The 16,606-nt window shown below is 39.3% G+C and overlaps 1 protein-coding gene across 1 annotated transcript in view; it reads left to right on the top strand.

Moving 5' to 3' along the window:
- Positions 1-13,477, top strand: part of atosa (atos homolog A) — a 50,592-nt gene extending 37,115 nt beyond the window's left edge. Inside the window, exons 4-12 of the mRNA XM_039681642.2 lie at positions 98-223; positions 1,271-2,843; positions 4,169-4,291; positions 5,144-5,232; positions 5,421-5,517; positions 7,438-7,596; positions 7,827-7,895; positions 8,502-8,701; positions 12,656-13,477. Coding sequence (XP_039537576.2) covers positions 98-223; positions 1,271-2,843; positions 4,169-4,291; positions 5,144-5,232; positions 5,421-5,517; positions 7,438-7,596; positions 7,827-7,895; positions 8,502-8,701; positions 12,656-12,809 — 2,590 coding nt within the window. The 3' untranslated portion in view covers positions 12,810-13,477. The remainder of the gene's footprint in view (positions 1-97; positions 224-1,270; positions 2,844-4,168; positions 4,292-5,143; positions 5,233-5,420; positions 5,518-7,437; positions 7,597-7,826; positions 7,896-8,501; positions 8,702-12,655) is intronic.
- Positions 13,478-16,606: the final 3,129 nt, after the last annotated feature.

The following is a 16,606-nucleotide window of genomic DNA, read 5'->3' as shown; positions in this document are numbered from 1 at the left end:
ATACCCAACCCTACTCGTCACTTACAGAACTTGCAATATACATTCTTTCACACAGATCTAGGGAGATTTAACTAAGTGGTTTTGGTATTTGTTGCAGGAGTGGAGATCGATTTATTGAGGAGAAAACCTTGCTGTTGGCCGTGCGTTCCTACGTGTTTTTCTCGCAGCTCAGCGCTTGGTTCAGTGCCTCTCACGGACTTGTACCTAGAAACATACTTTACAGGTAACATACTCTACACATAAACAACTTCTCCAGGGTGGGAACGAATGATGGAGTTTTCCTGATGTAGACAAGAGTTGTATCTCAATAGCTGTGTTCTGAAACGTTGATTCCAATAAGGTTTGTTGTTAGTAGCACATTGCAAAGTTAAATCTTTGAAAGTCTAATAATGATAAAAATGTTATAAAAGATGTAAAGTAGTAATTCTTTTTATGACATGTAGCACTCATTTATCAATATTTAAATATATATATTTAAAATCAGCATTTCTTTAGGATTCTCAATAGGTTTTGGAACATGGCCAATGTGTACAGGGGTTGGACAAAAAAACTGAAACACCTGGTTTTACTACACAATAATTTGTTAGAATGGTGAGGGCCTCATTTTGCATCCAAATACAGCACCAATTGACAGATAGAAGTCCTTCACAGTGACCAGAGGGATTATGAGCCGTTCCTCTTCCAGAACAGTGTCCAGGTCACTATATGATGCTGGTGGACTCACTCCTCCAAAACACTTCAATAATATTTAGATCTGGTGACTGTCAGACCATGGGAGATGTTCAACGTCACTTTCATCTTTATCAAACCCTTCTGTCACAAGTCTTGCTGTGTATGTTGGTGCATGATCATACTGATACACGGTTTGAGCATCAGGTGCTCATGATCCTCCAGAAGGGTTTGGTAGTCCTCGGCAGTGTCGTGTCCATCAAATACAATCAGGATTGTCATGATATTGGAGCTCAAACCATCACTGATCCACCCGTGCTTCACTCTGAAGATTGGCCGCCAGGCATATAGATGTGAAACCTCCAACATTGGCCAGTGTTTCAGTTTCATTGTCCAACCCCTGTATATTGGTGATTCCATTGGGCTTGTTCATTTAACAAATGATATAAAAGTGCTCTGTAAAAAGTCCGTAAAACCATCCAGAGGATTTTGTATTTGCCTTTCAGGAGAATATTTTGATCAGGAGAGACAGGAAGTCAAGAGAGAAAGGAAGAAAGACCTTACATTGTTTTTTGACAATTCCATTTGCTGTATTTTGCAGAATAAGTGCAGCTGATGAAGAACTGATATGGAACTTCTCTCAAACACCCTCTGAACATGCCTTCCCAGTCCCAAATGTGTCCCATAGTGTTGCTCTCAAAGTGCGGGTTCAGTCTTTGCCCCGCCAGCCCAAATACCCCGTACTCAAATGTAGCATCCACTCAGGTCTTGGTTTTTTGGGCAAGAGAGGCCTGGAGCGTGGCGAGGTTGGCAACCGTGCTGGAGAGAACTGCAGTTCCCTCCGTCTGCCAGGATCTCCACTCTTCTCCAGACCGCTACGCCCTTCTCCACCTCCCCACAGCCCTCTTAACACCCGTAAATGCCCCCCTCACCCTGAGTCCTGTCTCCCACCAGGCAAAGCAGTCAAGTGGCTGTATTCTCGGCTGAATGGCGGTGTGGATGCCCCCCCTACAGAGGCGTATAACTCGTGTACTAATGGGGCAGAGAGCCCCAAGACATCAACCATGGAGTCACCAATTCGTGGTTTTAAATCCCTCTCCATCACTGACCCTTTATTTACCCCCAGTCCGAGCCCCAGCTCCATCTCAGGTGAAACCAACCCCCTCATTGGCTCCCTGCTTCAGGAAAGACAGGAAGTCATCGCTCGCATTGCTCAGCGATTGAATTTCTGCGACCCTACTGCTCCCCATCTCCCTGATGCTCTCTTCACTTCTCAAGAACCTCCGGGACACAAAACAACCTGGAGCTCATCACAGGATAAGGAGCGCTTGAAGAAATCCAAAGAACCCCTCTTCTCAGTCCCCCAACCCCAAAACCACAATGTAACCAGTCCAGAATTCCCAGAGAGGAGCCGGTCTTCTCTCTTCAACACCCCCTTGAGCCCTAGAAGCAGAACGCGGCTGGCTGGAGTTGACCGTGAATCAAAAACTTCCCCAAAACCCTCAACACGTAGGCGGCTGGTACTCAGTGACCAGTCCGCTGAGGGCTCGCTGATTGCAGATGCTGTTCAGGACATTTCAAGGCTGATTCAGGAGCGACTGCAGCATTACAGTCTCCTGAATGGCACCTATAAATTGAAGACCTCTCACAATGAACAGGTTGATGCAAACCATGGAGCCCAGACAAATGGCTTTATATCACCACCAAGCCATAAGAAGTTTTCATGTGCACCCAATGGCGAGGCAAGCACAGATCCTCATACGTCTCAAGCAACAAAATGTTGCAGATCTCCTGACTCTAGCCCCTGTAAGCAAGACTGTTCCCCTAGACCACTAAACGTGGCCAGCTCAAAACTTGAAGACCACAGCGTCACAAAATCACAGACTTTAACGACGAGTAATCAGCAACAGTATGCCAGTAGAGAGTCCTGGGCCTCCTTGAAAAACAACTCTAGCCATGCAAGCTCTCCTCAGGAGAATGGGCTGACCCAGACTGGATACATCCAGCCCTTCAAGACCCAAGAGGCAATCCATGAGAAAGGAGCAGAAAAGCATGTCCAGGATGGGTCAACTTGTCCTGAGAAGAACGAGAACCAGGAGCCCTGGACGTCCCCTTCTAGCACACCAGTCAACTTTACCTTCAACTCCTCTAGTCCTGCCAAGAGCAGTTATACAGTGAGTTGATATATCTTTCCTACCATATGATTTTTTAAGTTCAAGTGTGTTTATAGGCTTACTTTTGGTTTGTTTTAAAACCTTGTCATGCCATCCCAGACAGCAAACTGACATTGAATCAACGTGGAAACGACGTCTCTCATGACATTGAAACAACGTTGATTTTGCTCATCGAATTACCGTTGAACCATTGTCAGACGCGGCATTCTTCAAAGCTAAATGAAAATCGAAAATTGGTTTGCTTTCATAACGTTGAAACAATGTTGATTTCAAGTTGATTTTCCTCTAGTTTTGAAAGAATGACGCGTCTGGCATTGGTTCAACGTTAATTCGATGAGCAAAACAATGTCAGATCAACGTTGTTTCGATGTCATGTTTCCACGTTCATTCAATGTCAGTTTGCTATCTGGGATGTAAAACCTTTGTTAAAGGAGAACTCCGGCGCAAAATGAACCTTTGGTCTAATTACACATTGTTACCTAGTCAACTGTTATCTGAGATTCGTTTTCATGATTGCCGAATGTAAATAGTTTTATCTATAAAAACAGTTTAGCCTATAACGCTAGTATAACGCTATTATATAGGGCATAGAGTAATGACAAATAAAAATCGCTTGTTATTACCACTAACAAGGCTAAAAAAAAAGGCTTTGAAAAATAGTCTCTACCAGTCGATCTACGAACGCCGATCCAAGTGCGCTGGTGAGATGTGAATAAGGTTAGCTTGAACAGTAGGCTACATGTACATATTGAAGAGAAGAAAATGGTTCGTGTTTGTGTTTCTTCCGGAAACAACGGACCATATGAGATTCTGCACAGTTCAGCGCACTTGGATCGGCGTTCGTAGATCGACTGGTAGAGACTATTTTTCAAAGATGGCTTCTTCCTGTATTCGCGAAGTTGACTGTGTGTATAAAATATCTTCTTATTAAACTGTATGGACACTGACAAAGTTCTCAATGCTTCAGTTTGAATGTAGAGACCCTTATTATGCTACCGTGTTACTGTGGGGCTATTTTGAGCCTTGTTAGTGGTAATAACAAGCGATTTTTATTTGTCATTACTCTATGCCCTATATACTAGCATTATACTAGCGTTATAGGCTAAACTGTTTTAATAGATAAAACTATTTACATTCGGCAATCATGAAAACAAATCTCAGATAACGGTTGACTAGGTAACAATGTGTAATTGTATGCTTTTAGTTGATGTGGAGGGTTTTGAATCTATTCCTTTGGAACCCAGTCTATCCGAGCACTAACATTGCCATTTTACCTAATTTAATGTTCTCTGCTGAATTTATTCTCTTTGTCTTTTTAAAAACAGAGACGCCCCCCTTCCCCTCTGAAGTCATGCAATAACTGGAAGAAACAGAATCGCCACTCCATAGACGGAACTGCAACAAAAGCCTTCCACCCCTGCACAGGCCTACCTCTCCTCTCCAGCCCTGTAAGAGCACAGATCCCTGTTGCCCTCCAAACACATAGATTGTATTGAAAGGGGCCTAAATTCTTTGAAGCTGTGACTCATCGCGCCTCACATCTGAATCACTTCTTGTTTGCCTCAATGGTGTCCATAGAGTTTCTATACTTCCTAGATGACACATTAATGAAGTCTTATGGACCACAATAGACCTATAATAAAAACTTCCTCCCTATAACCCAAGTTTATTTTAATACTTTCCATAAATACTCCCATTGGTGTTTTCCAATTATACCAATGTCAGTTTTCCTCTGTGGACTGAGTTCTGATTTGTGCCATATGACTCAAGCACTTCACTGTGTGTGGGAGTTTGGTGCTGTTACTCTAGATGAGTGGTGCTCTTTTTCATTTTTCATTTTTGGTTTTCATTAAATGTGACAAACAACTGAATTGTTTTGTTCTGTATAAAAAAAAAAAAAGATGCTTTGTTCTTTTTTTGACATACCATGCTGACTGTAATTTTTGCCATCCTCGTTGGTCCTGGAACAACATTCCTATCGACCAGTGAGATTAGCTTAGGTTTGATCTGGGAGTGAAACATGGACAACATTTTCATTGACCTATCAGTTGATGATTAGGGCTAGGGATAAGGATAGGCTAAAATGAACTCATGGCAATAACCAAACGGAGTAAAGATTTAACTGTGAGATATAATGAACAGGCCCTCACTGATTGGACCATGTTTCACCTATACTTGCTTCCCTCAACTGGCTTCCTGTTTGTTTTGTTACAGTTTAAATAGATATTTAAATTACATTCTGCAAGTGGTCACTGTAAATGTGTAAATGTGTCATCTGCTTCCTCCTTTTTTCCCCTCAGGTTCCTCAAAGAAAAAGCCAGACAGGATATTTTGATTTAGACACATCTCTGATTCATTGCAGAGGTGTTCCATGGGCAGCCAATAAGAGGTATGACTTTCTTTCCTCACTTTATTTCCTGCTGTAGTGCCATTGTTCCAAAATTCACTGATATTTCCTTTACTGAGACTTTTCTACATACACTGCCATCTGCTGTGCACACATACACTAGAGTTATCCCTAAAGCTACAGACTACCCAAAATGGCTGACTGAGGTGTGTGTGTGTGTGTGTTTGCAGGGTTTTGAAAAGATCACAAGACTGTGATGAGTCTCAGCAGCAGATCCTCAGTGCCAGCGCTCCACCCGCCAGCCTCAGTCTTTTGGGAAACTTTGAGGTAGATGAACAAATTATTACACACACACATCCCAGATAGCAAACTGACATTGAATCAACGTGGAAATATGACATCGAAACAACGTTGATCTGACATTGTTTTGCTCATCGAATTAACGTTGAACCAACGTCAGACGCGTCATTCTTTCAAAACTAACGGAAAATCAACATAAAATCAACGCGTTGTTTCAACGTTATGAAAGCAAACCAATTTTCGATTTTATTTACCTTTGAAGAATGCCGCGTCTGACGTTGGTTCAACGTTAATTCGATGAGCAAATCAACGTTGTTTCAATGTCATGAGAGACGTCGTTTCCACGTTGATTCAATGTCAGTTTGCTGTCTGCGATTGGATTTCCATGTTTTATGGGGATTTTCCATAGACATCATTATTTTTATACTGTAAAAACTATATATCGTCGCTGCCCGATGAAACTCATGTATGTCCAAAACGGTTACTTTTCAAGAAGTGAAAAAACATATAATTTCAAAAGCAGCTGAACGTAGCATTGTCATGCTTGGTACAACATCTTTAAATGTAACCATATTCTTGCCAGTGTCATGATATAATCCGCATTTGACCCAAAATCGAGTTTAAATGGACATACATGCATATTGTACAGTAACGGTGGTCGAATCAAATCAAATCGTGTTTTAGATTGACAGATGAATAGGCTACGCTCAGTTTATTAAATACACTCAGTTTATTAAATGTCTCTTGCAAACTATGAAGAGACAATGAATCAATACACTGACATGGCGATGCTAGACTGATTTACACAATCCTACCGTAATTTTGTCACTCCTCTCCACTATGTCTGGCATCAGGGGGGAAACGTTTACCTCGATAAAGTTAGGGCTTCTGTAAAGGAAAGTCTTGAGAACAGTTGTCAAAAACAAAAGTTTGATGATACTTTACCTCACAGTGTTATTCGGCCATCTAATGCTGAGCTTTCAGAGATGAAACTTCACGAGACCGGCGAGATAAGTCTAACCACGAACGTCGTGCTGAGTGATCTGAACTGCATGAAGTTCAGCGAACTTCTGAACTGTATGAATGGCATTCGGGGATCAACTTATCGAAACTATTTTTTAAGATGGCTCCTGTCTGTATACGCGAAGTGAACTGTCTTCATAAAGTATCTTCTTATTAAACGGTCTGTACACTTACAAAGTTCTCAATGCTTCGTTTTGCATGTATGGAGCCTCATTATGTTACTGCTTTAGTGTGGGGCTATTTTGAGCCTTGTTAGTAGTGGTATAAACTAGCGATTTCTTTTTATTTAGTCAATGCCCATTACTAGCATTATATGCTAAACAGTTTTTAGAGATAAAACTCTTTACATTCGATTATTATGAAAACAAATCTCAGAGAACGATTGACTAGGTACCAATGTTTTATTAGATCAAAGGTTCATTGTTCGCTGGAGTTCTCCTCAACTTTGTCGCGACGCTGGACATGCCCCACCGGTCGCCAATGGGCGCTGTCGTGCGTGTCTCCATAAGTCACCCGAAGTCGCCCGCAACCCATTGAAATGAATGGTAACGTGTCGCTTAGTCGCTTGTAGTGTGAACGGGGCTTAAGGTGGCACCCGCGCCATCAGTCAATGGATTGGCGAGATTCTAAATGGGCTTCAGACAATCACCGCACTTACTCTGACGCGTAATTTTACACGTGAAATGCAGCCAAACCTTGGAGCATTTTGTCTTTCCTTATACTATCCTTGAGAGGGCATTCGGTATAGAGGAATATCTGGACCACACACACAAACAAATAGTGAACACCCTCTGTCTTTATTTGGCCTAATGATATTGTCTTTATCCTGAACACGCATTAAAGATATGCCTAATGGATGGATGGAAAGATAGACAGATGTTTCTTTGTGTGTGTTGATGTGTATATCTGTGTGTTTTTGTGTAGGAATGTGTATTAAATTATCGTTTGGAGCCGTTGGGCACTATTGAGGGTTTCACAGCAGAGGTTGGTGCCAGCGGAACCTTCTGCCCCAGTCACATGACCTTACCTGTGGACGTGTTATTCTACAGCGTCTCTGATGATAACGCACCTTCCCCCTACATGGTAATGGCCCAGGCTGAGTTTCTTACATATTTTGTGTACTTGTTTTGAATATGTCACAGTAAAGTAATATACTTTACTTTACCCCCCCAACACACGTACACACACACACTTTTGAGGTTTGTAAAGTTGTGTAGAGCATAAATGTAATACAAACACCTTTTAAGGAGTCAATACAACATTCTAAGTGATTTAAATACTGTATCTTTATCAATTCTTTTGCTTCTCCTCAGGGTGTCATAAACTTGGAGTCCCTCGGTAAGAGGGGATATCGAGTACCTCCTTCAGGAACCATACAAGTGGTAAGATTCATCAAATTATTTTAAAGACCTACATAATTATGTTTCATGGTAATGACACACTTTTGCAAATGATTCATAACTACTCATAAGTGTGTGTAATAATCATCAGACAATACTATGAGAACAAAGGAGAACGTCAACCATTAAAAATGTATACAGATGCGCCCTCTACTGGTGAATGTATAGGAATTACATTTACATGCAAGCAGAACAATAGTCATTAAAAAATAACCGCTTACTTAACTTTTCAGTGTAGTCCTTTCATATCTGGTGTAAATCTTTTTTTCTTTTTTTTTAAATAAAAAAAACAGTCTTTTTTTTTCATAGTAACTTACATTATGCCCCAAATGTTACTGATACTTGTGCTTGGTATATTCCTTTAAATTCTTTGATTTGCATTAGTCATGAACAAATTACTCTGATTCACTGTTTTAAATAATTTTTTTTTGTAGGATAGTGAAATAAAACCGTTATTTTATGTTTTTGAAGGCATGTGTTTCTGATGAAATGCTCACCGACTGTCTGGATTTGCATGCATGTTTTCTGCTTTGGATTTTGTAACTTAGATGCTCAGTGGATGTTTTGTCTTTTGTCTCTGAATATCAGACCTTATTTAACCCCAATAAGACAGTGGTGAAGATGTTTGTGGTGATGTATGATCTGAGAGAAATGCCCGCCAGCCATCAGACATTCCTGCGGCAGAGAACCTTCTCAGTCCCAGTCAAACGCGAGTACAATGGACAGAACAACAAAAAGCCATCCTCACTGGGGCAAGGACGAACTCTCCGCTACCTCGTCCATCTGAGGTCAGTACCATGGCATCGAGTGCTCACTTATCATTCAGGCATACAGGGATTAAAGGATTAGTTCACTTTTCAAAAAACTTTTGCTGATAATTTACTCACCCCCATGTCATCCAAGATGCCAATGTCTTTCTTTCTTCAGTCGAAAAGAAATGAAGGTTTTTAATGAAAACGTTCCAGGATTTTTCTCCATATAATGGACTTCATTGGGAACCAAATGTTCAAGTTCCAAAAGAAACTTTCAGTGCAAACTGCAAACTTGTTCAAAGGGCTTTAAACGATTCCAGATGATAAATAAGGGTCTTATCAAGCGAAGCGATCGCTCATTTTTTTAAAAAAATAACAAAGTTAAGTTTTATAAGATCAAACGCTCGCCTTGCTCTGTTCTGTGGTGCACGTTCGTGACTCTCCTGTTCGAACTCGTTCAACAAAATGAACAAATCTTTTTCCAAATCAATTGTTCGTTTCTTTCGCCGAATGAACCAAATGACTCGGAAAAAGATTTGTTCATTTTGATGAACAGGAGTGCGTTACAGAACAGAGCAAGGCGAGCGTTTGAGCTTATAAAACTTAAACTTTGTTATTTATTTATAAAACGAGCGATCGCTTCGCTTGATAAGACCCTTATTCATCGTCTGGAATCGTTTAAAGCCCTTTGAACAAGTTTGCAGTTTGTACTTAAAGTTTCTTTTGGAACTTGAACCGTCTGGTTCCCACTGAAGTCCATTATATGGAGAAAAATCCTGTAATGTTTTCATCAAAAACCTTAATTTCTTTTCGACTGAAGAAAGAAAGACATGGACATCTTGGATGACTTGGGGGTGAGTAAATTATCAGCAAATGCTTTTTTCAAAAGTGAACTACTCCTTTAAATGCTCAGTGAATACTGTCAAATGGCTGTAAAGCTTTTGTTCTAGACCACACATTCTTAACAGTTACAGTGTGGCCTCCACATGCCTGTTCATGAATATGTATACTTATTTTAACTGGTCCCTAGAGGTTGCATAATAAGGTGTGTGAACATGCAGTATTTTTGAAAAGTCCTTATTAGAGCAAGACTATTCCCCTGGCAGCCATCTTGGAAACACCTCCAGACATCTATTTTCTAGTCATGAAAGTACAGCTCTTATCTTCAATGAGAATTAAAATCTCCAAAATTGTTTATCTGGCTTTATTTCATAAAATCGATGCACTATTTTTTTCAGAGAATTATCAAAATCAAAACACAAACCATATTGTAAAAAACCAAAAGCCTTTTACATGTAGAAAAACAGCATACAAATGAAATGGGTATAATTATATTTAATGTAAATGTTGACTGATGGTGATATTTTAACAAAAATAGCTTGAATTTATAGTACATGTGAAATGAGAAGTGGTTTTGACTTTTAGTTTTTGGAAGGTGATCCCAGTTTTCCTAGTAATACTAGTAAAACATGGATACGGATACATTTAATTTTAGAAATATATATATATATATATATATATATATTGGAGCCTGTATACAGACCATTTATTTTTTTAATTTTTGTAATCACTTTTGAAAAAAAAAATAGTTAATTCTAATAATAGTTAAATAATTCATAGTTATTTCATATTAAAATTGGGCCATGGATCACACATGTAGATATTTTTCATGGTCAACCTATACAAATATAATAAGTAAGTAGAATTAGCATGAAATTGAAATGTCTCTGGAACAGGCAGCCAGGATGTTCTTTAATTTTTAATTAACTGTATAATTAAAAATAATTATAATTATGCAGAATAATTTAATAATTACTATAATTATATTTATGCTACATAAATAGCATGACATTTTTTTTTACAGTGCTGATCAAGATAGAGAGTCTAATTACAGTACACTAAGTGCCAAACAAAATTAATTCAATTCAAAACTTCAAAAAATGCTTTATTGGCATGACTGTACATCATACAATATTGCCAACGCTTGGAATACATAGAATAATTACAAACAAAATTACAAAAGAAACAAGCCAAAGAGTACGGCTGGTGTTGGTAACTATTACGCAATCCACCTTTTCCCTTTTCCCCATCACATATCAGATCAGAATGGTGTTTATTTTAAATAAAAATGGAGAAAATATTTAAAGTGGAAATAAAGTGCTTAACGGGTATTTAATAGTAGGAATGAAGTGTTTATCGGGTAGGTGTGGGGAGGGCTTTATTGTCCCATTAAGGCCTCAACCATTTAATTATTTTAATAAATATAGTAATTTACACTCAATATGTTGTTATTATTGCACACTGTTATAATGAGGTGCAAATAGTATCTATCAACTATTTATATGTAGTATGCCATACGGAACCGTTGCCACTGAACCTGCTTTAATGACGACAGTGAGGCTTTGACAGCCTTAGTCAAACGGCTAGGCGCATATGGTTGGGTTGCGGTGAGATTGTGGTTAGGGGGACGGAGGGGGCGCTCTAGGGCTCCAGATTCACTGTCGAGCCCTCTTTAGGTGGCGTGGACTTGTCGACTAAACACTGAGGATGGAAGGTGCCCACTTGAAGCCCCTACTCGGCTCAATCCAGACTGTTGTCATGCTGATCTGCTGGGGAGACCGCACTGTGGTTGATTACCGGACCCAGTATCGTAGCCGTTTTGTGTGTGCTGACGCGGCAGAAATATACACCAGCCATTAACACTAGACAGAGGAATATTCACATCACTATATGGAAGGAAGCGTAAATAAATGGAGACGCATAGGTTACTATAAAGCTATGTCTCAATTTGTGCTTATCTTGGCAAAAGCCGAGTGCAAATCATCATGAAGATTTAACATCTACTCTCATGTAATTGAAATCGTTATACTTGGCGCATAGAAAATACTTCAATTTTCACTTAGTGTAAAAAATAGCATTTTTTACTAGGGCTGTCAAAAAGTTTGTGTTTACATAATATATGTGGGTGCACTGTGTATAATTATTTTGTATATATATATATATATATATAAATAAATAAATGCACACACATGCATGTATATATTTAAGAAAAAATTGTATATTTATATATTATAAATTATATATTAATCTATACATGGAAATATTTCTTAAATACTGTATATACAAGTATGTATGTGTATTTATTTATATATAAAATAATTATACACAGTGCACCCACATATATTATGTAAACACAAACTTTTATTTTGGATGCGATTAATCGCGATTAATTGTTTGACAGCCCTATTTTTTACTTGTTGCACTTTTTATTGCAGATCTGCAGATTTTTATTGTATGTCAGGCACTAACCCAATTCTTTTTTAGTATAATATTTTAGTATATGATCTACAAGACTCCACCAAGAATTCAACATTCTGAGCCATCAAACGCCCCCTTGAGGAAGACAAAGAAACTGTTGTTAGATTGCTGTATTTGCCAGCTAGTGGTTTAAACATGCTACCAACATTGTTGTTTGCATGACACTAGTTACTAGTCAGTGTTGTAGTCGAGACCACCTCACTCGAGTCCGAGTCGACACCGAGACCAGAGAGAGTCGAGTCCGAGTCAAGACCGAGTCCATAGAGAGTCGAGACCGAGTCGAGACCGAGACCAGTGAGCGTTGATTACCTAATTTACTTTTATTTTTAAAAAATATGATAATAGGTCATTTTATTACAATTTGTCATGCGCAGTTGCGCACTAGAAAATCACAAATCACTGGATGTGTCAATCAATTTAAAGAAATATTTTATTAACATACATTAATATTCATGAAATATATTTTTAATTGAACTCGAGTGGACTCGGGAATTAGTCCGAGTCCTAAAAAAAAAATGTTCGAGTCAATTCCGAGTCCAAATGGACACGAGTCCATGACAAGACCAAGACCATTAAAATATGGTCTCGAGGCCGAGTCCGAGACGAGTCCGAGTCTCGAGTACTACAACACTGTTACTAGTTATTAACTGTTTGACCTTTATTTCTCTCCAGGTTCCAGAGCTCCAAATCTGGAAAGATCTACCTCCATCGGGACATCCGGCTCCTTTTCTCCCGTAAATCCATGGAAGTGGACAGTGGTGCTGCCTATGAGCTCAAGTCATTCACAGAGTCACCTGCCGACCCCCCTTTCTCTCCCAGATGCTAATTTAATCTAGTCTAGTCTATTCTGATCTTAATCCAGCATAGGGGCCTTACTAAATCTAAATCTGTCATCTGCTTGTATGGGAATTAATAATAGAGAAGCCCACTAACGCTCACCAACATGCACAGGACTGTTCACATTAATGCCCCTTACCTAAAAATACACACCAATGAATTGTCAGTGCTTTGGTTTAAAACCACAGATGGTTGGAGTTAAATTTAGGCTAATTTACAGACGTTCGGAGTGGCGTGAGCAGACATGATGCAGAAAAACTAAATCCATGGACCATTAAAAAAAGAAAAAAAGTCAAGTAACTGAATAACTGCAAGGATGTCTGAAGAGCACTGTGTTTTTCCACCACAACTGGAAGAAGATGAGTTTTGTTCAATGACTTCTTTCTTTGTACTGTTACCAAACCACTTTAATCGGAAGTGTTGCAATAGAAAAACAAATATCTTACTAGCTTAGTGTTTACATATTTACTTTTTTTGTCATCAGTTATTTAATATTTAAATTGAACTTTCATTTACTGCACATGTGATGCCCATTGTGCAAAACATTATGATGTAGTACAAGATATGTTTCAATCACACTATGTATTTTTGTCTTTCAAATTCAGATCTTAAATAAAAGAATTATATATTGTATCTATAAAATTACCTTTAAGCATGCATATGTTTGTTTTCTGTTTTAGACTTCTTAAAAATGCAAACAATCAATGTGTGTGTGTGAGCGAGGAGCAAGCAGAAAAAATGGAATGTTTTTCTTCCATAGGAATTAATTGAAATCACTTGCTGTACTCTACACCATTATCAATGTCCGTGCCGACGAACAATTACTTTTGCTTTTAAATTAGCGATTTAACAACCCCCTCCCCCCCTAATAATTCTTACATTAAAAAAAAAAATGGGTTTAGTTCTGATATTTGTATCATTTTATGGAAGCAACAAGGTACGAGAGGCTTTGCTGTATTGTGAATAAGTAGCGGCTGAAGGGCGTTGTTAGGAACGGCGCAAAGTGGAGTGCCAGCGGCCCCTTCAGCGTGACTTATTCACGATACAGCACTTGCCTCGAGTACCTTATTGCTTTTATAAAACGGTTGCCACACAATAAAAATATTAAATTAAAAAAAAGTATGTATTAGTGCAACTTTCATAAAGTAAAATCACTAAAAACCTTCCTTCCACTAGAAAATAAATAGTCCCTGACCGTGACCAGCAACAATGTTCCAATGTGTAATATGCATGAAAGCTCAAATAAAAACATCATAGGAACTGCAGTGTTGCGCAGTGATAAATAGGACCATTGGGTGAAGCGTTATAGTCAGTGTCCGAATCCACTTTTGCCAGTTTAACGACGGGAAAAATGGTCAGCGCCTGGCCCATGGTCTAAAAGGATTGTCCCTATTCTCTTAAAGGGTAACTAAAGCAACTTTTTTTATTTAATGACCTGTAAGACTGGGGCTTTATTAATCCTGTTCATTGATTCGAGTATATTTTTTGACAATTGGGTATAAAGTGTGTTTTAATTCTACAATGTATGTTGTAAAAACGTTGGAGTGCTGCCCTCTTCAGGTCAATTCTCCTATTGGAAGCTGTGGTGCCCTGTGACATAAGCAGATACCAGCTCACCACGCCCTTACCTACAGAGGCCATGTCCACACTAATACGTTTTCGTTTGAACGTATATTTTTCTCTCCGTTTTGGCCTTCCATCCACACTGAGACGCCGTTTTAAGTCACCAAAAATGTATCGTTTGGAAAACGCTCTCCAAAGTGGATAAATTTAAAAACGCCATTTTCGCGTTGTAGTGTGGACTGTGAAACCGGAACGATGATGTAAGTTTAGTCATGTGATCCATGTAGTACCAATAGATATTCATGTTTATCGGTATTGTGCCTGTTATGTGTTATTCATTTTTACACTGTTGATAAAATATGTTACTTTCTATGTTACTTAATATGTGCTATTCTTCATAGCTCAGTACTGCAAAAGGTGACGGATAATGTACTCACATTTGCTGTCCTGCGGCAAAACAGGAGTTGCGTTTTAGACCAAATAGTGACTGAATGCGACCTGGATGCATCAGTGATGGTGAGATATTTTGCTAAATAAAATGATCCCGTTAGAAGAATTGCGCGATAACTTTAATATTTATTTCCCCCTCTGTAACGTCTCAGTGAGCTTTTGTGAAGTTTCACGCATGCGCAGTAAAGTGAATTTAAAAGTTTCTCATCCACACTGAAACGTCAGAAAACGCCTGAAAACACTAGTGTGGACGGAGAGCGTTTTTAAACGAAAACCCCGTTTTCAAATGTATCCGGATTAATGTGGACGTAGCCAGAGAGATGCGAGTCTCAGGTGCACGCCTGAGACATTGGGATCATTGTCATGCTGGAAGATCCAGCCACATTTCATCTTCAAGGCACTCACTGATGGAAGGAGGTTTTGGCTTAAAATCTCACGAAACATGGCCCCGTTAATTCATCCCTCAACACGGATCAGTTTCCCTGTCCCCTTTACAGAAAAACAGGCCCAAACCATGATGTTTCCTCATGCTTCACAGTAGGTATGGTGTTCTTGGGATGCAACTCTGCATTCTTCTTCCTCCAAACACGACGAGTTGTCCAAAAAGTTCTAATTTGGTTTCATCTGACCACATGATATTCTCCCAATGCTCTTCTGGATAATCCATATGCTCTCTGGCAAACTTCAGAAAGGCCTGGACATGTGCTGGCTTAAGCAGGGGGACACGCCTGGCATGTGCAGGATTTGAGTCCCTCTCGGTGTAGTGTGTTACTTATGGTAGCCTTTGTTACTTTGGTCCCAGCTCTCTGTAGGTCATTCATCAGGTCCCTCTGTGTAGTTCTGGGATTTTTGCACATCGTTCTCATGATCATTTTTACTCCACGGGATGAGATCTTGCGTGGAGCCCCAGATCGAGGGAGATTATCAGTGGTCTTGTATGTCTTCCATTTTCTTACAATTGCTCCCACAGTTGATTTTTTTTCGCACCAAGCTGCTTGCCTGTTGTAGATTCACTCTTCACAGCCTGATGCAGGTCTACAATTTTCTTCCTGGTGTCCTTCGACAGCTCTTTGGTCTTGGCCATGGTTGAGTTTGGAGTGTGACTGTTTGAGGCTGTGGACAGGTGTCTTTTATACAGATAACGGGTTCAAACAGGCGCCAATAATACAGGTAACGGGTGGAGGACAGAAGAGCTTCTTAAAGAAGAAGTTACAGGTCTGTAACAGAAATCTTGCTGGTTTGTGGGTGACCAAATACTTATTTTCCACCATAATTTACAAATAAATTCTTTAAAAATCCTACAATGTGATTTCCTGGATTTTTTTTCTTCTTAATGCCACACCATGCAGTCTCAGATTTTTTTGTAAAACAGTGACCTCTAGAGCCACTGTGGTGTACTTGCACTGTCGTAAATAACCGTTATTCCCCCTGTTACTGCATATCTACTGAACTACTGTCAAGTGTTAGACCGCTTTTTAATAATAAAGTTGCCTATCGCGTTTACTGGCTTATAACGTTTTTACATGATTTCTGCAAAATCAGAAGTAAATAGCCTACAGTGTTTGGACTACTATATAATTTCATTTATGTTAATAATCTCTCATAGATGAAGTGTACATATGATGAAAATTACAGACCTCTCTCATTATCCTAAGTAGGAAAACTTGCACAGTCCGTGGCTGTCTAAATACATTTTGGCCCCACTGTAGATAAGACGGCTTGGGGTGTGAGTGTGCTGTGTAGTGTAGTAGTGAACAAAAAAAAGTCAAAGTA

The sequence above is a fragment of the Pimephales promelas genome, chromosome 10 (assembly GCF_988280905.1).
Source record: "Pimephales promelas chromosome 10, fPimPro1.hap1.1, whole genome shotgun sequence".
NCBI classification, from domain to species: Eukaryota; Metazoa; Chordata; class Actinopteri; order Cypriniformes; family Leuciscidae; genus Pimephales; species Pimephales promelas.
This window is presented reverse-complemented; position numbering and strand designations above follow the sequence as displayed.